General features: G+C 38.7%; 1 protein-coding gene across 5 annotated transcripts in view; it reads left to right on the top strand.

The window, feature by feature from the left end:
* The window catches only part of RIMS1 (regulating synaptic membrane exocytosis 1), a 364,447-nt gene that overhangs the window by 146,150 nt on the left and 195,220 nt on the right, over positions 1-23,077 (top strand). For 3 of the 5 annotated variants that reach the window (XM_068425045.1, XM_068425021.1, XM_068425028.1), the window contains one exon: positions 22,293-22,636. In XM_068425045.1, coding sequence (XP_068281146.1) covers positions 22,293-22,636 — 344 coding nt within the window. Of the gene's footprint in view, positions 1-18,791; positions 18,846-22,292; positions 22,637-23,077 lie in introns of all 5 variants that reach the window. The other 2 variants (XM_068425036.1, XM_068425011.1) reach the window with 1 other exon arrangement.

Genomic DNA, 23,077 nt, shown 5'->3' with positions numbered 1-23,077 from the left:
TTGTGTAAAGGAAAATATTTTTGGTTAATTAGTTTTAACTGCAGATACATATTGAAAAGAAGAGTAAATGAAAGTTCTAACAATTGAAATTGAGATTTCTTGTTGCACCTTAAGAAGAAAGAGGATAATAAAGAAAGAAAATACTAGCGGTGCAACACAATATTAAGAAGCTATGAGAAGGGCCTGTTTTCTGTTTGATGTGTTCATGTACCTTAATATAATCAGCACGATCCTATAAACTGTAGCTTTATAGTAGGTTCTGATCGCTGTCTATTCAGTGCACTGCAGTTTTGAAAATGAACAACTATGACCTTATATATTTAATATGATCATGTATGCATATCTGGTGTAAGGTAAAAGGAAACAACATGAATGGTTTGAATCAGACACAATTCTGATCATTCTTGATTAGTCAAAATATGTATATAATTTTATGAAATGAGGAAAAAAGAATCAGCCAATTAAAAAACTGCTAAAATGATGTGTTCATATGCATGAAATCAAATTTTCTTTCTACATCTTATTGCTTATACTTATTAATTATGATAGATTGGAAATACATAAATAGTATTTGATCATCCTTTTGCTTGCGATTGTGCCATCAAAAAGATCTGTAGATAGGTGTAACAACAATAGTGATACAATTAAAATCCTAATTTTAAATAGAGCATTTCTTTAATGAGGGATTTTTTTCCTGTAACAGGAGCCTTTTAGAAACAAATTATTATTGCTGACTCATTATTAACACTCTCAGTAAATACTAAGGCTTATACTTAAAATAAATATTTAAGGCTTATACAGTAAATACTTCAGGCTTGTGTCTCTTCCAGATGTTTTGGGGAGTAGGGTTGGTTAGCTACTGATAGGATATCTGTGTAGATTGGTCTGTACAGTGAGTCTGATCACTGGAAATAAATTCATATTGTACAATGCTTTGAAAATAGAAATTAAGTAGAAGTGCCATTATTACTGTTGACAAACATGTAATGTGTATACTTGTACTGTGTCAGATGATTAATATACTTACCCAGCATTTGTTCATGTCAGGGGTAGCCTATCAATCAAGGAGGCATCTGGCAGTCAGAATCCTAGATGCTCCTCATTTTGAGCTCTTTCTTGAATGCTTCATGTAAACGTATCCAAAATGCACACATAGATTTCTGAATGGAGGGCCACATATGTGACGTGCCATCTATTGGCAAACCAAGGGAGGTTGTTTTTGTGTTCTGTCATCCACAGCCTTAGTTGGGATGCAAAAAAAATAATCTGGCAATGTAAATTGAAGTGGAGATTGAGTGCGCCCAGGTGGGGGCTGTCCAGGAGCATGGGGTGGAGCTGGCAGGACTCTCCAGGGAGGCCTCAGCATAATTAGAAAGTGAGGAGGTACAGCCAAGCCACAGCGATAGGAAAAGACTCCAGTGGGGGACTCTGCAGAAGTGGTTACACAGAAGCCATGGCTGCAGGGAAGGGATTACTTTATAAAGACATACTGGGCAGGCAAACATTTCAAACTATCTAAACTTTCATCTAATTCACACAGAAGATATGAACCTTGATATCTCTATCTCTTCTGGTTGATATTCTAATGAAAGCTTAGCCCTAGAGAGTGGAGACACTTTTAGTCCTTTTTTTCCTTCCTCCACAACGTTGAGTGAGAACTGAACAGCAAATGTGCAGGAGACCTCCAAGGAAATGCCTAGCCTTTCTTTAGGCTTAGGGGGCTTGAAGGAGCGTGTCACTCAGTGGGATGCCTGAGGGGATATGGTACACCAGCAGAGCTGACTGCTGATGTCCAAAAAAAGAGCTCAGTCAGATCTGTTGGGCCTGTGGAAGCACCAGATGGAAGTGTTTATCATCTGAGCAATGCACCTTCAGTTTTTCCAGCAGTGGTCTCTCTTCTAGATATATTTGGGTTTTATTGCTGTGAGACAATCTAGCCTGTCCCTTAGTTCAAACTGCCCAGCTGCGATATCTGTGCACAGTCCTCCTGTAAAAGGATTCAGTAAAGTAGAAGACTACTTCTAATCATGCACGATGCTTCGTTAAAACACTTTAGGTTTTGGCAACTGAAATAACTGAATCCTCTTGTTCAGCCTCTGGCTACCTCTTTTTCTTGTGGTCACAAAAAAAACAGTATGCTATCGACTCCCGGGCACGCGAGAGTGCTCTCATTTAAACACAAGTTGAGTCAACAGCCCAGAGTGTGTCCCTTACCCCCAACAGATTCTTCTCTTGATCAGTTTATTTCTTCTGGGAATTTATATCTCTCAGCTTGAATCATTATGGCCCTCATTCAAGTAAGATCCTTTCATGTGATGGGATATTTAACGTGATATGTAGGGTTTTGGACTAAGTATGACTTCGAATATTCGTTTAAAGTTTCCATAGTTATGTACACTGCTGAGGCACAATTCTTGGTTTTTAGTAGTCACAAAATAATGTGGAGATGCTAAATGGAACTAAATTTAGCAAACTGAATTCTGGGCTATTTCGACACCCCAGAACCAGAGAGATTTTAGCTAAAAAGAGATCTTGCTGCAAAGAGATTTTATAAGATTTATGACCTATTAAGCATTATGAGAAACCAACAAATAGCAGAAAAAATTTCCAGAGAACAAAGTAATTACGAGGACTAGATGTAATCTGTGCTCTCTCACTATTTCTCTTTTTATAATAAATAACCTTTATCCTCATCCAGGATTAAAATTCACTGTATTTTTAGCAATGCAATGTCCTAGATAAAAGATACGTCCATTTATGTTTTTATATCTTGTATATCTTTTGCATTCTGGAGCATTTTGTGATTTTACTTAACAGATGGCTACTTCCATCTATATATCTCCAGAGCTGCAATTAGTGAGGGTTTAGGGTAGTTTGTCATAGATACACCTGAGACGATACATGATTTTACATGATCTATAGAGAAAGTTTCTTAATATTTTGTGGGTTTCTTTTGGATTCCATTAATATAGGGACACATTTGCAACTCAGCCTTCATAGGGAGATAAATTAACCCCCTCTCCAAAACTGTGATTATACAATAGTATAAAATATCTGTTACTGGTTGTTTAATGACTGGTAAGGGATTAAGTAATAATCTGCACAAAATATAATCTGCATTTCCTGAAGGAGCAGGTAAAAACTAATAATTTTTTAAATCCAGATTGAGATTTCCAAAGAGCTGCAAGTTATTTAGGCTGAAGTTTAATCACTTACTGGGCAATTTTATTATTCCAGCTGAAACACTCATCAACTAACTAATATGCAACAGATTTACAGACAACTTCAGAATCAAATGTTATTTTCTCAATGACTTATTAGATTTGTAATTAGCTTGTCCATAAAAAGCAGACTCCCATAGCAAAACCTTTATATCTGTGAGTTTTGTGGACATGATTGGGGTAATACATTGTAAAAAGTCGAGTATTACTGAGAAATGCAGAGTAATTGTAGAGATGAGCAGATGTTTCTGGGACTCTATGAACAGATGAGCATGCACATGATGGTTATGTTGTCATGACTGGAGGAAAATTTTGTATGTTGCTGGGATGTTATTAATGGTATGTCTTGCATCTGTGCAACGTGTGGTAAGTGATCAAAACTCATGTATTCTATTAATTACCTCTGAATGCATTGGCAAAGTTAACTTTTCTCCCTGTAACTTTTTTTCTCTGGCCAAATAGCTCCCACAAATGGAGAGAGAGCAGTTGAAGGTCCATCCAGCAAACTGGTCTCAAGACCTTTGTCAGCCTGACAGCTTTACCCTTTAGGATTATTTGGATCAATCTGTTTGGCTGTAGAGAAGTCTCCTTTCCTAGCCTATTTCAGGGACTGATCTGTCTTTGTGGGTGGGTTAAAGAGACCACAGAGACATCTTCTTGCCCATGTAGAGTGCAATGCAGCAGGAAAAGCAGCAAAGTGGAGTAGGGAATTAAATGGAGAAAGATTTCATCCACTTGCTGTATTATTCTGTTTTTTGCCCCTGTGCTTTCAGCATGTTTATAACCTTACTCTTGCATATCTGTGAATATCCTGTATTGCAGGTTATACTCCTTTGCTGTATACACCTAAGTATATGATTTTCTGACCAACCAGCGAGTGTTTAGTAGAGCCTGTTGTTCACGTTAGAGGAGCTGCTCTCTTGGTCACTTCTATAGACTATTAAAGAGGAGGCTGGTGAGATGTCCAAGAGAGATTAAGTCAATACATTTACCTGTCAGACTGAGTAGGAATCAGTTTCAAATGAGATCCCTTGCATTATATGTGAGCTGTGTTTATGCCTTCATTGTACTTACTGGAGGAGATCAGTGTGCCTCAGAGTGATTCAGCTTGCTCTGAACAAGACTGAATCTGCTCTGCATCTTTCTCAGCTGTACTGACTAGGGGCTCTTGTTTCCCTAAACAGGCACCTAGTGTCATATAAGGTACTGCAGAGTTTTGCTGTAGCTTCCAGGAGCTACCCCAGATGAGGGTGGCTCTCAGGTAATTCCCATGTCATACCTGACAGCTCCACACTCACATTTTGGAAATGTTAGGGTATTGCAGGTAGAATTGAATGCCAGTGTTGAGGCAGTTGGATCCTACTATAGATTTTCATTAGTTACAGTAGGAAATCAGACAGCAGCGATGGCCTGTAGATACATTTAGAAACCTATATTTAGTCTTATCTCAAATGAAACTCTACATGCTCAGTCTGAATCTTCTGTGAAAACCTACGCCTTCTCTCCCCAACAGGCAACCTGACAATTCATACAGCAGCAGATATTTTTTTAGCCTTTTGTCTCTTACGTGAATTGACCTTCTTCAAAGAGGGTATCTATGATCTTATGCAGTCTGTGATGTGTGGAAAGTTGTGAATATATTCCTCTATAGAGAGTTCAGTTTGGTTTTTGTCCCACATTAAAGACAAACACTGATAAGAAAACGTTGTATGTTACTGAAAATTGTATTAACCTACAGTTCAATTCTCAATATTTTATTTACGATATAAATTATTAGTGTTAGAAAATTCTTTTTTTCATTTCTTGAGTATAATTCATAGACCTATGAAGACCAAAAGCTTTTTTTTAACTCTATGGCCATATAATTAGACATGCAAAAAATCTTGTTGAAAATTTGCTATACACAATCTTCAGGTAATGAGAACAGCATAATTCAACTATGAGTATTCAGCTTCATAAAGATCAGTAGTCAGCTAAGGGAAGAGTTTACCTAACTAGCTTAATCTAGGCTAGAATGTTTTAGCCTTCTTGAGGCTAAGATGGTGACTGGAGAAAACCCAAGGTGGTCTGGTTGATTTAGGAGAAACTGCTTGTTTTTATAAAAAGAAGCTGACCGACAGGTTTGGAATACAAAAGAGAGGTGCTGTAAGCCATGCAGGCTGTTTCTCCCAAGTCAAAACTAAGGAGCAAGCCTGATGCTTCAAGCTACAGAAGATTCAGGCATGTTTAGCTAATATGTTATGTCTTTCTCAGAAACCATGCTCTTTCTGTAATGCCAGATACACACTATCAAAAGTTACTGTAGGAAAAGCTTTGTGGAGTCTCAACATCTATTGCAAACTGTTAGGTACAGTTCTCTCCAGACTCCCTGCCTAAATTCCCAAGTTATCCATTGGGAAGAGAGATGAAAGCTTGACAGACCTGGGGTTCTGTTAGTGAGACCTGAAGATAAATAGAAATGAATATTTCAGCGACTGTAATTACATGAAAACAAACTTGTTTCAAAGTCCCTTGATATGGAAGTTCATGACTGAGTTAAGTTTGATTAAGGAGGCTGTTAAATCCATCCAAGCTGCACCTGAAATGCATCCAGATTTTTTTTTCTCCCATTGAAGACTATGGGGAGAGACTGTTAAGATGCCAAAGACTGTAGATGGTCTTCCAGTAATTTGTAAAACTGTTATGCAGTTTTGTTTCGCAAAGACAAAATTTATGCCAGTCAGCAGCATTTCTTCATTTTGAAGGTCTTGTTAGAGAAGCTTCTGTGGTGGGTTGACCTTGGCCGGCTGCTAGATGCCCACCCAGCCACTCTCTCACTCCTCCTCCTCAGCTGGGTAGGGGGAGGAAATAAGATGGAAAAGCTCATGGGTTGACATAAAACCAGGGAGCTGGTACACCAATTACCGTCACAGGCAAAACAGACTCAACTTGGGGAATTGCCAAATAGAAGAGAGTTGGATGGTGGAAACAAAGACAAAAACTAAAACACCTCCCCCCTCCTCCCTTCTTCCCAGGCTCAACTTCACTCCTTCATTCCTGACTCCTCTGCCTCATCCCACTGAGCAGCACAGGGGGCGGGGAGTGGGGGTTCTGGTGAGTCCATAACAGCTCCTCTCTGCCACTGCCTCCTTCCTCACGCTGTTCCCCTGCTCCAGTGTGGGCTCCTCTGTGGGCTGTACTCCTTCAGGACAAAAACCTGCTCCCACGTGGGTTCTCCAGGGGCCAGAGTTCCTGTCAGGAAAACCTGCTCCAGCATGGTCTTCTCCGCAGGCTGCAGGGGAATCTCTGCTCGTGTGACTGGAGCACCTCCTCCCCTCCTCCTTCTCTCACCCTGGTGCTCGCAGGGCTGTTTCTCACACTTTTTTCCTCACTCCTCACTGCCTGTGTGATTTTTTTGCCCTTTCTTACACACACTGTCCCCGATGCTCCACCGCCGTGGCTGCGGGGCTGAGCTGTGCCCTGCGGTGGGTGGGTTGGAGCCGTCTGGAACCGGCTGTGTCCGGCCCGGGGCAGCCCCGGCCTCTCTTCACATGGGCCGCCCTGCAGCCCCCGCTGCCAGCTCCTGGGCACCTGCGCCCCGTACACCGTCAGCCATCTCCCTGGCACTGCCAATGCAGCCTGAGGGAGGCTGGCCCGTACCGTCTGTCCTTTTTAGACCTCGGACTATTTTCTCTTTCTTTCTTAGCCACTTCTTTTTGTCACTCCAACTGTCATGAGAACAGCTCACCATGTTCTGCTTAATTACTTTCTTTTCTTTGACCATAAATATCTGTAGTTACTGCTCTCCTCAGTGGCCTGACTGGATTTAATCCTTTGATTTGTTGCATGAAACAATAGCTTGTTTTCAGCGTAAAGCTTGTAGATTTTTGAAACTTTACTTTGGAAGGTTTTCCTTTTTTAATTTTATCCACTTTTTTAAAGGTAGAAGATCCTTTATACAGTCAGTGGCACACAGGTTGTCAACATCCTTATTAGGTTGCTTTCATTTTTCATTTTGTTCTCAATTTTTGATTATTTTTCTGATTACCTGCAAATTTTGAAACTATATCCTGGCAAGTTGTGAGGCAGTATTTCTTACAGGCTTTATTTCCATTATAAGCTAATTTATAATGAAATAATAATTAAATAAATAAATAATAATGCTGCATTTAGCATCCCACTTACATTATACCTTGTGTAATAGATTAGATTAGAATCATTCAAAAGCAACTTTGTGTACACCAAGTGGATGAAAATGAGTTAAATGATGATCACAGAGGTAATTCTAAACTACCATCAACATAAAATGATGGTCTTTCTATTTTAGCCCCAGAAGGCTTGGATTTGGGGTTTGGCTGCTTTAACATTTGCTTTTAAAAGCCAGTCTTTTGGAAGTGCTAAGTTATAGCAAGAAGAGCTTCCTGGTGTACAACACCTTATATTGCTTGCAAGTTGGCTGTTTTCTCCAAACTCGTCTCACACATTGGGCTGTCTACCCTTTCACTTGGTTAAGGCCTTCAATTTGTTTGATAGCAGTCTGCATTTTAGTGTTTTATTTTAGAGCTGTTGATAGGCGACTAAGAACTCTACTTTTTGACCACATCTATGTTACAAATGTATCTACCACAATGTTTATGGGCTGAGAAATCTCCTTTTCCTCCTTGCTTCTATTCTTCGTTTTATTTTTCTGTCCTTTTAAGTGTATAACCTGCCCAGCATATATTTTAACTGTAACTACTGTTTCTTAGCAGTTTATCTTACTGAATAGATGAAAGGTGTGTACTCTCTTAATCTTTTTTCCTTCTTTGTGTCTCCTAGCTTTCTGGATGACTAACTTTATCTGCCCAGTAATTTCCTTTTCCAATTTAAACGTCACACAGTATTGTATTAAACAAGTGCAAAGAACTTATGATTCCTGTGTTTCAAACAGCAAAGAAAGAGAGCGGTGTACAAGATTAATGTAGTATACAGCAACTTTTAGGCTTCTGTCTTGTAAACTCTTTGGGGTGACTAAGTATAGCAAACACCATAACTGTTTCAAAAGAAAAGTTCCTTGTGCTTGCACACCAAGTGACATGGCATAGTCTCAGCAACTCTTCAAACAAAATGCTTAAATCCCTATATATAGTAATATTTCTTATGGAGGATGAGTAAACATATGTAGATTTAGAAACTGAAGAGTCACTTATGCTTTGATTTAATTTGAAAAGCAGCCATTAAAATCATATAAAACACTTGGTACTATAGTCTGACTTATGCAGAGCGTGACATTCTATGTGGATCATAAACCTTCTGTCATATTCTGCAAGCAGCAAACACTTATAAGGCTAGCAATACTCTTATCACTGGTGCTCAGAGAAAAGAAAAAGTTTTTTCTAGTGGCCGAACATTAAACTTCAGAATAATTCTTGTTTCCTTAAAATAGGCAGGACAAAAAGAAAAAAGTGAAGGATTTGCAAATAAAATATTGCAATGCCACATGATTATTACAAAAGCTGCTGGATGTGCTTTGTTTCCATTTAGAGCTTTAGTGTCTCACATTCAATCTGCCAGTGTTTTCTGCTGTGTAGTAAGAGTCCTGGTAAGCTCATTTGTTAGGTGGTTTGTTGTAGTGCACATGTGTGTGTGTAGGCTTTTTAATGACTTATACTGATTTTGCCCAAAGAAATGTAAAGCTTGCCAAAAAGCATTTTTCTTAAAAGAAAATGATAAAGCTGAATCCCCAAATGCCTTCTTTATTTTCTGAAGAAAAAAACCCAAACCCAAAGAAAAAATCCCAAACCCAAATTAAAAAACCCAGACTGAGGAAAGGAATTAGTTTCCTCTGAATTGAGTTTTATTTGTCCATGCATCATCTCTGTTCCAAATGCAATAACCTTTGATATGTGTCAAGAAGACAACCGAATTTTGTTGCTGTTCCAGCACAGTTGTTTCCTCTTAATTCCTGATATTTGTCCTACTTTCTCCCTATTGCCTCTCTCTGAAATTTTCTCTTCCACTTGTTGTTGCCTCTAACTTTTCTCTTCGCCCTGTTTTGAACCTTTCTACCTGTTTGCCCATGTCCTCTTGAACGTTTTTTCTTCTTGGCCACCTCATCCCACAAGTCTTCCCTCTTATCCTGTATTCTTTTGCCTAGAGACACTAAAGAGCTGAAGTGGTTAAGAGAAAGTTATTAAAGATAACAGGGACAGAAGAGTCTGACCTCCAGTAAACTAGTCGTATTTAAGCTGGGATAAACCTCTGGTTTTAGTATAATCATCTAAAACTTACAGAGACAACCAGAGTAGAACAGTGCTAACCTTATTAATATGTAGTCTATTGACCCGATTAAAGTATTTCAGTATAGAGTTAAAATTAATTATGAACAAGAGAGAAATACAAATGAATGATTAAACTCACATTCTAGAAACAACAGATATTACTGAAATCAAATCTTCTAGAAAACCTTTCATAAATCCCCATGGCTATGGATGAGGGTGGAATTGTCTGATTTGTCTATTATGACTGTTTTGGATTTAAATAACCAAAGTTGATTTCTTTGGCTGGGACGATTCTGGTGGCTATATTACATAATCTAAATTAAAAAAAAAAGTAGTTCAAAGATGGATTCACGAGAGCATGCAAGGTTCAAATCAAAACTGAGAGGAACGGTACTGTGCACAGAAAGATTATCAGATGGGCTGGTCAAAATGATCTTTTCAGTTCAAAAGATGGTCAAGCTTTTTGGAACAGCAAAAGGCTGATGTATCTGAGAGTTATTTTTTTCCAGATGTACCACGTGATCAGAAATACTCCTGCTTCCTGCAAACCCTGTGGTTGTGTTCAGTGTTCAACCATTTCAAATATGGCTGAATGCTGAACATTAAATACAGCTAACGTCTGTATGCAGGAAAGGTGATCCAAATTTAGGCTACAGTAGACGGACCCCACCAGCTTAGGAAGCTGTTGCTGTGGAAGGCTCCCTTCTACCAAGCAAGAAATAAGGAAGTTCTCCCCTTAGTTGCTGACATGGTTCTCTTTCCTCTATATAAGGTGCAAGTGCCCGGGGAGCTAGCATTTAAGAGGGTTTAGCTGGTCATTAAATTTCTTCTAGCTCCTGATACACACAAAACCTGTGACATACAAGTTGCTTACCTCACTAAAAAGATTGCTTGCTTCTGTTGAACAGACTGTACATGTAAGCACAAAAAGTCTTCGCCAATGTATAAATGTGGACCGAGGGCTCATGGTCCCTATATTTGTACCACCATGGAGTATGCATCCCTCTATTTCTGATAATAAAGAGGCAGGATATCCTTAACTGTTGCCTCTTCCCTCCATACCCTTAAGTCATCACTGCGCTATATGCCTTTTATTTGTTTAGGAAATAGAAAGCCTCATTAGATATCTGTGAATATACAGGTAAGTGCAGAAGATCAGAATGATTGTCTTATCATCTAGCAAAGTTCTGATCTCAATTTTTGAATCTGTTTTTGTAACGGTAGCTTCATCGGATAATGAAATATCATTACTGTTTGACTGTCCCAGCTGTAGTGTTCTGCACTGCTTTACATCTTCTTACCTTATTGAAACTCTCCTCTTTCCCTGTATGGTCTGCCAGTAGTATTGTAAATTCAGGACAGTAAACTTCTGAAACTGATGCTGGGGATGGTCTGTGAATTGGCTGTCAACAGTGTGCTGTTTAGATCAGTTAAAAAATTTATAATAATCTTATGCTGGCACAAAACTCCTACTGCATTTTCCTGCCTCATTTTCCTTTTCCTTATCTTTTAAATCTTCCATATTCAAACTCACAGTTGTTTATCCCTTTCTCAGTCGTTCTGTGGTCTTTACTCTCCTAAAAATCTACACTTTTCCTTACCAAAAATACATGTTTTCCCCAGTTGTTTTTTTTTTTAAATCTTAGATATCCTCTCAAATTTGTTGTAGAACACTGATATTCTCTCTTCCCCTTCCTCAAATCTTCCATACCAGATTTACTGAGATTCCTTTGTGCTCAAGCTTGATAGCACAGATAGCACAGACTTAATCAACTTAGCCTCAGACTCTGCACCTGGAGCGAGAGGTGGGAGAATTAAGAGAGAGGACCATGGACATCTCAGAAGGTAGGATCAACAAAGACGAAATGTAAAAAAAAAAAAAACAACCAAAAAACAAAAAGCCAAAAAACTTTGTTGCCCTTACGGTAAGGGAGGAACTACAAATAAGATGTTGAGCCAGCCCGTATGGTGTGTTGTGGTTTCTCAGGATAGTCTGGTAGCTTTTTCAGACAAGGAAGTCAGGTTGCTGATCTGTGTAAGGCAGAATGTTGCACAAAGAAAGAGTATGTTTGTTTTAAAAATAGCTGTTGTAAACATTTAAGAAGTTGCAGTGGTGACATCAAAGTGGGAAGAATATGCCTTCTGTAATTATAAGCATTCCATGCATTTACATGCATAACAAAAAATCAAGCTTAAGTATTTTTAATTGTGTGAAGAAAGCTACTTAAGGGTGAACCTGGGATGGATTGTGAATCATGAATGTGTATAACATGTATAAGGCGTAATCCTACTTGGTGCTTTGTCAAAACCCTCACTGGGCAGTACTAACTGTTGCAAAATACTCATTTGTAAGTATGTACCACATGATACTTAACATCCCCCAAGCATGAAAAGTTCTGTCTAGCTATATTTCCACCATGGTGATTTTTTTTTTTTTATTCTGAAAACTAAATATTAATAATATGAAAGTGATGTGCAATCATATAATATGAATTTTACTCTTTCACTGAGAATGTTTGCTCTTGTTTGCTTAAGGAAAGTTAAAACAGGAAGGATCAAACTGGTAGAGGTTTGTCATGATTTCATTTAGTTAAGCTTACATTTCCAGGTCTACCTGGATTGTGTTTAGTATTGTATCTGTATGTATGTGATATAAAAAAGTATCTGTAACAGATCAATCAGAGACCATTTTGCATCTTTGCTCTCAGCCTCAGATGGACAGTGGCAAGGGCACTGGCTGTCCCTGGCAGTGGTGGAGAGCCCAGGCTGTGTGCAGGGCTACTCAGGCACGGCAGGAAGCATACCTTTGGTGCCACACTCTCCCTCACTGAATCACTTGCAAATTAGGTGCTTAATTTCACAGTCAGGTTGTAAGGCTCTGATAGCCTTGTTGTAGGCTTTGTGTGGACTTGGGGGCGTGGGAGCTCTAAGCAAAACTCAGCAGCCAGAACTTGCCAGCGTAGGAGTTGGTGGGGAACAGAGGGAAATTCTGGGTAAGCAGAGCTGATAGTCCCCCAGCACAATTCCCTGTGAGTGGAAAGATGATCAAAGTGGTCAGAGAAGGCCTCTGTCAAACTGCACAGCAGACATCACTGCAGTGAGGTTATCGTAGAATCATAGAATCGTTTTGGTTGGAAAAGACATTTAAGATCATCAAGTCCAAGTTGAGAGTTGTAAGATCTCCCCTGAGTCTCCTTTTCTCCAGGCTAAACAACCTCACTTCCCTCAGCCGCTCCTCATAAGACGTGCTCTAGTTTTTTACCAGCAATATGTCAAAAATATGCTTTCTTTCCTTTCAACCAGAGTGTTTTTTGGAATTTTTTTGAACTGACAGATCCGACTGTGCTGAACACGCTCCCTTACGTTCCCTAGGCAGGTAGTTATGTCATCTATAAAATATTTGTCCTAACATGATTGTCACTCAGCTGTATATTTGCCTCATTCCCACTGGGAATACTCCTGAACTGCCAGCCACCCTCTGTTGCCTTCTATCCCTATTTATACAGCCGGTAATGATCCTCTTCTTCCTCATAGCCCATGGATTTCTGCTTCGTATCTGCATAGGGCTCTGTTAGTCTTAGCTCCACTCTTTCTTCCTATGGATCCAAGCAGTCTCTGTAAGCTTTGCTCATCTCCTGTGTTCATTGCTCTTTCTCCTGAATTGTCCCTGCAGACAGAAGTGCCCAGAACAGATCTCGTGGTCATCCCATGCTCCTAGTGGCTGTCAAGTCCAGTATGTTCTCCTGAGTAACTCAACAGTGACATGTATTTCACAAGTTGGGAACCCCAAATACAAGTTTTGGGCAGACGATCTCTTTCGAACCTAGAGGGAACACCATCAGCTGTTAACACCTTACTTCAATAGAGGATAGAGAGTCCTTATCTCTGAAATCTCTGGAGATGCATGTATATATGATAAATATAAGAAAACTTGGTTCTCACTAACTCATATTGGAAGCTTTCAAGCACGCAGTCACTCCACCAGTGTTTGGTGGAGGTAATCTTAAGCTCTCAGATAGCTGAGGGAAGTAGCTATGTTTATAGACTGTTGTATACTCCTCAAAGAAAACAGGTCAATATGCTGTGGGCTTTGCATAGTCCCTTGTGTGAGTACAGTGCCTCTCCAACTCTGAACTTTTCAGATTTTATGTACTGTTTTCTTTAGGGCAGAAACTGATGTAGATTGTGATACAAAAACCAGGCAGACCTTCTAGCAGTGAAGTATTGCAAGCATAGTAATACTTAACATAGTTGAAGAAACATAAGGCCAAGATATTTAAATTTGTCAGTGCTTTACTCCATACAGAATCACAGAATGGTTGAGGTTTGAAGGGACCTCTGGAGATCCTCTAGTCTGAATCCCTACTCAGGGCAGGCCCAAGTATATCAGGTTGCCAAGGCCTTGTCCCATCGGGTTTTGGATGTCTCCAATGATGGAGAGTTCATAACACTTTTTTTTATTTTTTTTTTGTGTGTTTGAGAGTACATAATCAGAATTTAGTTCACGCCCATCAAGTCCCCTATGACCTCCATCAGCTGACCCACTCATTTTTCCTTCCATAATTTTTTTTTTTTTTTGACTTCAGGAATTCAACTTCGCAGTTTAACTGTGTTTCCATTTTGACTAGTCTTCTTTACAACTTCTCTATGGCTACATGTTTCCAGTTTCTTTTGTCATAAATTATTTTCCATTCTATCTCCCCAAAAATCTCTTGCCTCTCTACTATATTTGTTTTGACACAGTTTGTATAAAAGAATATTTATATAAAAGAATACTATAGTAGCATAAATAATGGTGTTGTAGTGCAAGCTCCCACAGAGATGTTGTACACACTCATGCACTATTAAAGACAGTCTTTTTCTGAGCATTTGTATATTTTTGCTACAGTTTGTAAATGTATAAGTGGATAAATGGAGTGGAAAGCTTCTGGTGAGTTCTCCCTGTTTTTTGAATGACAACTAAAATTTTATATCAGTCCTGACTGTAAGCTGTTTCATGTCATTTACCTTATTTTGTTAGACTTCTGTCATTTAAAAAAAACTATTTCTATCTTCCGTGTATATATATATCTGTAACTATGGAAACCATGAAGTGATTAAGAGGAGTACAGTTGATGCTTCTGTGGCTCATCAAGACAGCCAAATGTTCAAATAGTTAGACAAAACTTTTTGTTGTTTTTATGAAGGTTAGAAGAATATACTAAAATTATCTGTGAGATAATGATTTCTAGTGTAGCTTAATGATCTATGAAAAATGGACATTGATGTTACAGAAAATGTGACTAGCAATTCATAGCTACTACATTATCAGAAATATACGAAGAAATTTAGGGAAATTCAGGCAAGAGAAATAAAGTTGAAAAAACCCCTGATCTATGAGGAGAGAGTGAGACCAAAGCAGAGCTTTCTGAAGCTGTGATTGTTGCTGAGGCTTAGAATTCTCCCACTGCCAAATAAATAAAAATACTGAGGGTGAAACTGGGTAGTGTGAACAAGATGAGTGAGGAGGGACTGAGCGTAACAGCATGGAAAATGGATTTAAATGCGGTAAGCTTAAATACAGGGCCTGTGGAAGAATCAAACCATTGGGATGTTTGGAATCACTGAGTTCAAAAAAAGTGGCCTAAGCCTCATCATGATGACCTGTGCATAAATAAAAGCCTGTACTATCCATAAACTTTTCTCGACAGTTGCTTTTTTCCCAAAAATGAAATTCTCGAGCCAAGACAAATCAGCCCAAACAATTAGTAGTTCCTGAGTTTCTTATTTTTTAGCTCCTCCTTTCTCTTGGTACAATTGTCTCTTCTGTTTCCTTCCAAATTCTAAGTTTGTAAATTTTAATCGTTTCAGTTAGGAGTAGACTTAAAACCAGAGCTGCAAGGAAGTTCAGGTGCAAGGTTTCACAGATTTATCCAAGCTATAGTCCTGCGTTAGGAGTTCACAACTGTAACTGAGACAAGCAATGCAATTTTTGTAGTACGTTTTTAGTTGTGTGTATTAATTAATTTACTTGTGTAGTAGATTTAGAAAAAAAACTTGCAGGAGGAGACTATTTCAGATTACTGTGCATAAATGTGCCAGTGTGAATTTTTAGACAAAACCAAAGGCTTCTCTGCTAGTGGTTTTGGTTTCCTCCTTGGACTCCAAAGGCATTCTCAGAGAAGTACATTGCGATAGTGACTAGAACCTGGCTGTGTGCTGTTTTAGAGATATTATTTCAAGTGATAACTTTATGGTTGCCTGAATGTATCACTTCCAAAACTCAGTTTGCTGCAGGATTATTCTAGAGAATGTTTCATTTTTGTGGAAGTTGTCGGAAGCTTTCTGAAAGATTGGCAGCTGTAGCTGAGAGATTTTGGCAGAAGGGCATGTCAAGAAAGTCAGTTGTTTTATTTTTATCTTAAAATGACTAGTAACGCTGTTGCTTGCAGCAGCGTCAACAAAACCCTTTTGATGTTAACTCCTTGAATCATTGCTCCACTGCACCTTTTCTGCATTTTTCTATTGACAGTTTCTAATTGTGGGTTTAGAAGCTTAGGCCGGGAATAAAATTAGGACCAATGTGTGAACTGTGTGTTCAGCTGCCGAAAAAAAGTAGGCATCTAATGCCATTTTTGTGCCCTACAGTACATAAGTCATATGCATATGGCTGGCAGATGTGTCATAACTCCTGTGGCAGGCTTATGCCCTCTTAGGTGGCACGTGGCAGCCAGATGGAATATGCTGATGTATCTCTAATGGCACTAGCCTATCATTAGGCACAGGATTTCATTTTATTTTGTTGTGTCTACTTGAGAGTGAATGGATTCTCTTTGGATGGAAACTTAAATACCTGCCATGCCTATAGGCATTTCTGTGTAGACAGAAAAAACTTAAGCATCGTACTCTCATCCGTATTCGTACACATAAGATCTGATTTGGAAAGTTAACATCTCAGTTAACTATGAAAGGCAAGCAGGAAGAGTATGAAGTGCGTTCTCTAGTGCAAGTGGAAAATTCTGATAAGGTGGGTTTTTAAACATCCCTTCTGGATGCTCTCAGACAAACATGTAAATGGCACCGCAGACTTTAAGGTGACATGTAGTTCTGTGAGCAGTGGGGCCTCGTTCCCTATGAACATGTCTTGCGGTTGAATTGCCGTGTAGATTCTGTGATGCCAATAAAAGATTGCACTAATTAAATATTTATAGGGGTTTTATAGAACTGTCTAATTTATTAAACTTTTAAAAAGCAAATGCAAAATTTTATCGTGTTTGTCCAGTGGCTTAAAACGTTATTGGAGAGTGTGAGGAGAAAGAGGAAAGAAACCAATCAGCCGTCAGCATAAGCCTCATTTTCTTGCCAACTGGGATAAAAATATCAAGCTGAACTTAAGTTATGAAGAAAATCTGCTCTGCACAGGAATGGAAGAACAGAGAGTGCTAAAATGGCTTTATATCACAGTCCTGAAATGGCTGAGCCCTGTATGTCTGATGAACAGCACTGTGGGCAAAGCGGTCCTCTCCCTGCTTGGAGGGGAGAACAGTAGAGAATCGTACCATCCTTTTGAACCCTTCAATCTAGAGGAGAGGCTTCAGCAAAAGCAGAACCTAGACTCCTAGGCTACTTCTTTACAAACAAATTAAACCTAATCTGGGACTGTTTCTAGGCATTAGAGTATCTAAGTAGTAAACCAACAGAAGGCTGCGCTCTTGGCACACACTCTTGGTCTTCTGCCCACTGGCACCTTCTCATAGATTTTTCCTGGTGGTTTGGGAGTTGGGGCGCTCCAAGGCTTATCTCCAAGAGACGGTTTGTATGCAGCCACCTTGCTTTGATGTAGAGCAGAGATCCTAGTAGAGATGCAAGTTATTTCATGTCATTTGATATGAGTGCTCAGTAATGTTTCTGTGCATGTTTAATGTATTAGCATGGGTGTCATTTCAAGATGTAGTTTAACAGGAGACAGTGAGCCACTGCCATAGAGAAAACGTCCTCTTCCCCTCATTTGCTTCTGTTCCTGGCCATGTGATTTCACTACTTATCATACCCCTCCATGAGAAAAATAGATGTGACAAAAAAATGCAGATAAATTTCTACTATATTTTTAAATGCAAGTGGCTCCTGGGAGGAACTGACAGTCAAAGCAGGGGATACAAGGGAGCATGCAGTATGGTGAAGCTGGGAACAAATAAGGGAGAGAACAAACCTGGATAAGGAGAAAGAAGAGCAAGACAGGAGGGAGGTGGGGAGAAGACCTTCCCTTTTGATGACCGAGAGCCATTGGATGAACTCAGCTGTCTGTACAATTTTGAAAAATATGTTTAATGAAATCTGGGATTCACAAGCACATTTTCATTAGAAAGGTAGAGTTGTTTACTTGTTTAGATTTTGGACTAATGAAAGGATTCAAGTAGATTTTCAGCTTCATTTATTTATATTTTAATGGAGTGAAGCAATCATACCACTTAAGCTAGGATTTTATTCCAGAATTAATTGTGATATAGCAAAAGAGATAAATGCAATGCTGTACACTAATTTCATGGTTTCCTGCATGTTTTATGTTATCCCAGAAACATTAAGTGATACATAGTGTAACTTAATTCTGTGAATGAATAGTTTCATAAGACCAAACCGATACCATTTCTTCCCTCTCACTTTCAAGAGATGACTTGTAGGATGGTGGCAGAGCTCTGCTGTAGTTAAGAGTACCTCAGGCAGAGAAGAGGGTCTGCCTAATTAGATCTGTCTGAAATAACTAGTGTCTTCTAGAAGTGTGTAGAAGTAGTTGGCTAAAAGAACATTAACGAAAGCAATAAACTGAAAAGATGTTGCGTATACACCCTTCAGAAGGGAAATAAGATAGCATGAAGGTTCAGTAAGGAATAGCTTGTGGCCTGTTATACTAGCTCGCTTGTTACTGAATTTATTGTACAGAGATGAAGCAGGATGCATGGGAGTCAGTGTAACTGTGGGCTTGCCATTTCTACACTCATGAACCACGAAAGAGTGTGCTCCTTACGGAGCGTCCTCAGAATCCGGGCTTGGGTGAAGGATTTGGGGAACTTGCTCTGACCTTAGCCTGAGTTTTGCCTGGCATGTGTCACACAAATTTGGTATAAAGTTTGTGTCCCCCCTAATTTGACTTTAGCCTCCCAGTGCATGTTTGGAAGTCTCCAAATTTGAATTTGAAAAAAGCCTTATTCTTCAATGAAAAATGCAGTTTTGAAATACGTAATCACTAAGATGTGTTCTTATTTTTGTAACTGAAAATGCTCTTTTTCTCTGTGTGTATAGTTGTATATATTGTGTATTATGGGCTCTTTCAAGTTGGAATTTCATGTTGTGTTAGTGCAGGAATACTGTTCCTACTCATTCTGGATCACATTCAACAGTACCTGTAAGTGTAAGTCTGAGGAATATTTTTTCTGTGAATGAAATACCCCATATTCCACGTGAAGGCAAGCATGGGATCCTTCTAGCATGTTTTCACGCAGCCTGTAAAGTTTCCATGTGAATCTGTGTGGGAACTGTTGACCCACCTCTGCTGAGTCCTGTATGTGCCACTTTGTTTTTGTTATGTAGCAGTAATGCCCAGAACCCTTTGCTATGCTGCGAAAATGCACATTGTTCCAGAGCCATGCATATGAACCCACTGAATGAGGAGCACCCCTTTAGTGGTTCTCTTTAACAGCTTCATATGCATTGACCTATGCAAGGATGCAATAAACCAGAAACAAACCCAACAACAAAAAACAGACTCTGGGTGTCTTGAATGACTTACTGTAGCGCTGCATCAGAGCTCACCATCCAGAAAAGAGTAAACAGAAAGTATTTTTTAAGTGACAGGCCAGAGTAAAGTTGTGTGACACTCTTCATTTTACTGATGCATCGCGTGGAGGTCCAGAAGCCACATTAGAGAACTGTAATCCTTCATCAGAGCATTTGTTTGGTTGCCTAACATCTGTGGATTGTTAAGATAAGTTATTAGGCAGACCTGCTTTAGTTTAGATTAGTTTGGACCATGTCCCAGTATATTCAATCAGGATATAATTCCTGCATGCTGCTGAATTGCTTGCTCCACATACTTCTCTAAAAATGTTTTTCAATATACAGTTTTGTCACTGAAACTGTTCTGTCACCTCAAGTTTTGGTGGTTTTTTTTTCCTCTTAAAGAAAAGCTTTTATTATTTTTCCTTTTGGACTGAATATATCTCAAGGCAAATGTAGCATTTATTAAGTCCTGAAGAGATTCCTAAACAGGGATGGTAGTGTAGCTTCTATGTGAGTATAATGCAGATTTCCTACATGTGTAATCTGTGGTGATTGATATGTATTGTGTCCAAACTGCTGTGTTTAAAGACAGCTGTAAGAAAATGGTTTTGTATTTACATGTCTAGTATTTCTTCTTTCTGTATTCTGTATTTTTCTGTGTCTGTGCATTAGCTATTCCTATTTGTTTGAATCTCATACTATTTTGCATAAAATGAATTACAATATCAAATGTGGTTATGTAAATTAATGGTAATTTCTTGATGTTTATTACATACTTTATACATATTTGAATGATCAAATATATTAAATTGTAAATTAAGTCTGTTACCATCTTTACACATTTAAGTATGCTTGCATACATGCACACATATGTAATTTAATTAGAATATTTAGATTTTACTTTAGTATTCCTTATCCTTCCTTTAAACAAACTGTAGTTGATTTTTTTTTTATTAACACTTTTTTCAACTTTCCCTGTAAACTGATAAAATACAGGCAATGACATATTTTTCATTAATGAATTTGGTTTATAGCATTGACATAGATTTTATACACAGACACATGTACACGCACACTCTTGCTGTCTAATGAGCAAACAATTGTGTCAGAGTCTATAAAGACATTTAAAAATGTGGGTTTTTTTTTCCTTTTAGTCTTGCTGTTTTTTTTAAATACCTGTAAGAATAATACCAGATAGATGAAAAATCTATTCCATTAGAACAGATAGTCTGAAAAACTGAATCTCTGTTTTGTGAGGTATACTAGATGAAGGAAATAAGATATTTTGAACTAAAGGGATTTTTTTGTTAAAGGACTAGTATTTATTTTGTCGAAGTTGCTGTTCCTGTTATCCTACTGAGGATTATCTGTTTTTATCATAATACATGTTTGTGCCACCGTTGGAATAACTGTAGCTTTTGATTAAGTTTTTTTTCAATTAATTAAAATTTTAATAGGTATTTTATTATCCTTCTTAAATAGAAGAAATGTACCAGTCATCTTTTGATAAAGGCACAATCCAGATACAGGAAAAACAGTTGGATGTCTTCTCAGTGTGATTTGGTCAAACAGTGCAGAAATGGTATTGGAAGTTCTGATGTAGTCTTCAGTCCTAAACAGGTAGTCTATTCTAGGGTGTTTTAAATAAATCTTAATTACATTAAACATGTAAAATGCCTAAAATTTTCATCATACCATGTAAGCCATGCACTTCCTCCCAGGCCAGAGAATAAGAGCTCAGTACCAGAGCTTTGTCCTGTTGCAATTTCTTCCATGAAGTCATTGTTTTTTCTGTTCCTTTTAATTTTAAGTGTTGTATAATTTTGTGACTGTTGCATCATTCCTGTGTTTACACAAAATAATTTAAGCATGTTTTTCATTTCAACTTTTGTTATCCTTCTTGCCCTCTTTACAACTTTACCCATTCTTTTACTTCTTTCCACATTAAACTAAAAGATTTTCTTCACCATTTTCCTTATTAGCTGTCAGCTTTGTTTCCTCTCATCTCTATTTTTATTTCTGACAAAATTCCTACTTCTTGTGTATTCTCCATGCATTTTGCCTTTTTTATTCTTCTGCCTCAAAACTCCTTTTGTCTTTGTCTCAGTTTTTTCTTAAATATTCATGCACTTTAGCGTCCTGATCAACCTTTTCTTTTTCTCTGGTGATTTACTCCTGTACATAAGACTGTCCTGTACTGTATGTAGACTTGCAACATAGAGTCTTGCTTTACAGTGTGTGGTCCTGTTTATCTGTATCTGGAATTAAAAAAAAAAAACCAAACAAAAAAAAACAAGCTAAGAAGCACCGTTTGTCTACGCAGCTTAATTGTGGTTGCCAGGGATACATGTTTAGTTTATTTATTTATTATTTACAGCTATAACTCAAAGACATGGTAAATGATCATGTCCAAATAGTACAAAATATAGTACTTTTTCATTCTTTTCATTGGTGCATTTAGTTCTCTATTAGTAGGTTTCTTTAGGTCTTGCCTTACATCTCTGGTAAGTAGTTGTTGTGGATGTAGCTAAAACCATGCACGGTAGATGCTGAATTTATTTGCAGGATAATGTTGAGTTATGTTACATGAGAAAAATTGATTAAAGGGAAATAGCGTGTCAGTTTTCTGTGGTGACGGAGGTTGGAAGTTAGCTGGGCAAGAGTCTGCCACCCAAGGTACAAGTCCCCCTGGTAGGCTTGTCCTGACAAGCAATCCACACCAACGAAAACAACCCAACCCACCCACCCCCAACTGCATCAGCACCAGCAACGAGCATTGGTCGTGTTGTTGGTGTTTATTCAGAAGAGAGCTAGGGCTGGGCTGAGGGGAGATTGCTACAGGTAGGACTGATGTATATTGACAGCATATTTTGGAGAAGCTCGCATAGCATGTGCCTGTAGGATGCTTGGCTCTAGCCAGTGAAGTCGTGCTTGGAGAAGCATGTTCTGGGTCCTGTCATGAGCACCAACCTCACCAGTTTAGAGGAGAGTGAGAGATCATACCTGCTCTGTGATAGTGAGCATGCGTTTCAGGGTCTGAGGGCTAGCTGCACTGACTCTTCTTGTTGTCTTCAACTAGGTTATGTGGGTATGCAATTTATGTCGAAAGCAACAAGAAATCCTAACGAAATCCGGAGCGTGGTTTTTCGGAAGTGGACCACAGCCCTCACCCAGCCAGGACGGAGCACTGAGTGATACAGCGACTGCTGGAAGCTCAGATGCACCGAGAGAAAAGAAAGCAAGACTTCAAGAGCGATCGAGATCACAGACTCCCTTAAGTACAGCAACTGCCTCATCACAGGAGATCTCTTCTTCCAGTGTGCAGTCCGACCGCAGGAAAGGAGCTGAAGTATCGCAGCCAGCTATGGGCTTGGACCAAAAGCAAGTTTCATCAAGGTCTAGAAGTGAACCTCCAAGAGAGAGGTAATGCCTTCTGTCTTGATAGAGCCTCACAATTGTAAATGCTAGTTCAGTAATATTACACAAGGCTGTCAGCTGGGCCTTGTGTGTGTCTAAAACTGTGGAAAAGCAAAGAATGAATTGATTTACTGACCGGAAAGGTTCACTATCAAATACATTGTCTGATTTGGTCTGTGCAACAGAATGAGGAAAAAAAAAAAATTGTATTTTAGGGATATTTCCATGTACTTTAATGCATTTTGGTGTACACCTTTAATATAGAATTGTATGTTACTTTTACATTTTAAATTTGGCAGGTATTTTAAAGTTATTAAACAAAGAGCAAGCCTTTAACTTGATGTAATAATGTACTAGAATTTAAAAAAACAACACCTCCCCAAAAAAACCCCAAACAAGCAAAAATCTCACCCTGTGGAGTTCTGTCAGATATCCTTATGTGTTATC

The sequence above is a fragment of the Nyctibius grandis genome, chromosome 1 (genome assembly GCF_013368605.1).
Source record: "Nyctibius grandis isolate bNycGra1 chromosome 1, bNycGra1.pri, whole genome shotgun sequence".
In the NCBI taxonomy this organism is placed as follows: domain Eukaryota; kingdom Metazoa; phylum Chordata; class Aves; order Nyctibiiformes; family Nyctibiidae; genus Nyctibius; species Nyctibius grandis.
Note: the sequence above shows the minus strand (reverse complement) of the source record. Positions and strands in the feature narration are given on the sequence as shown.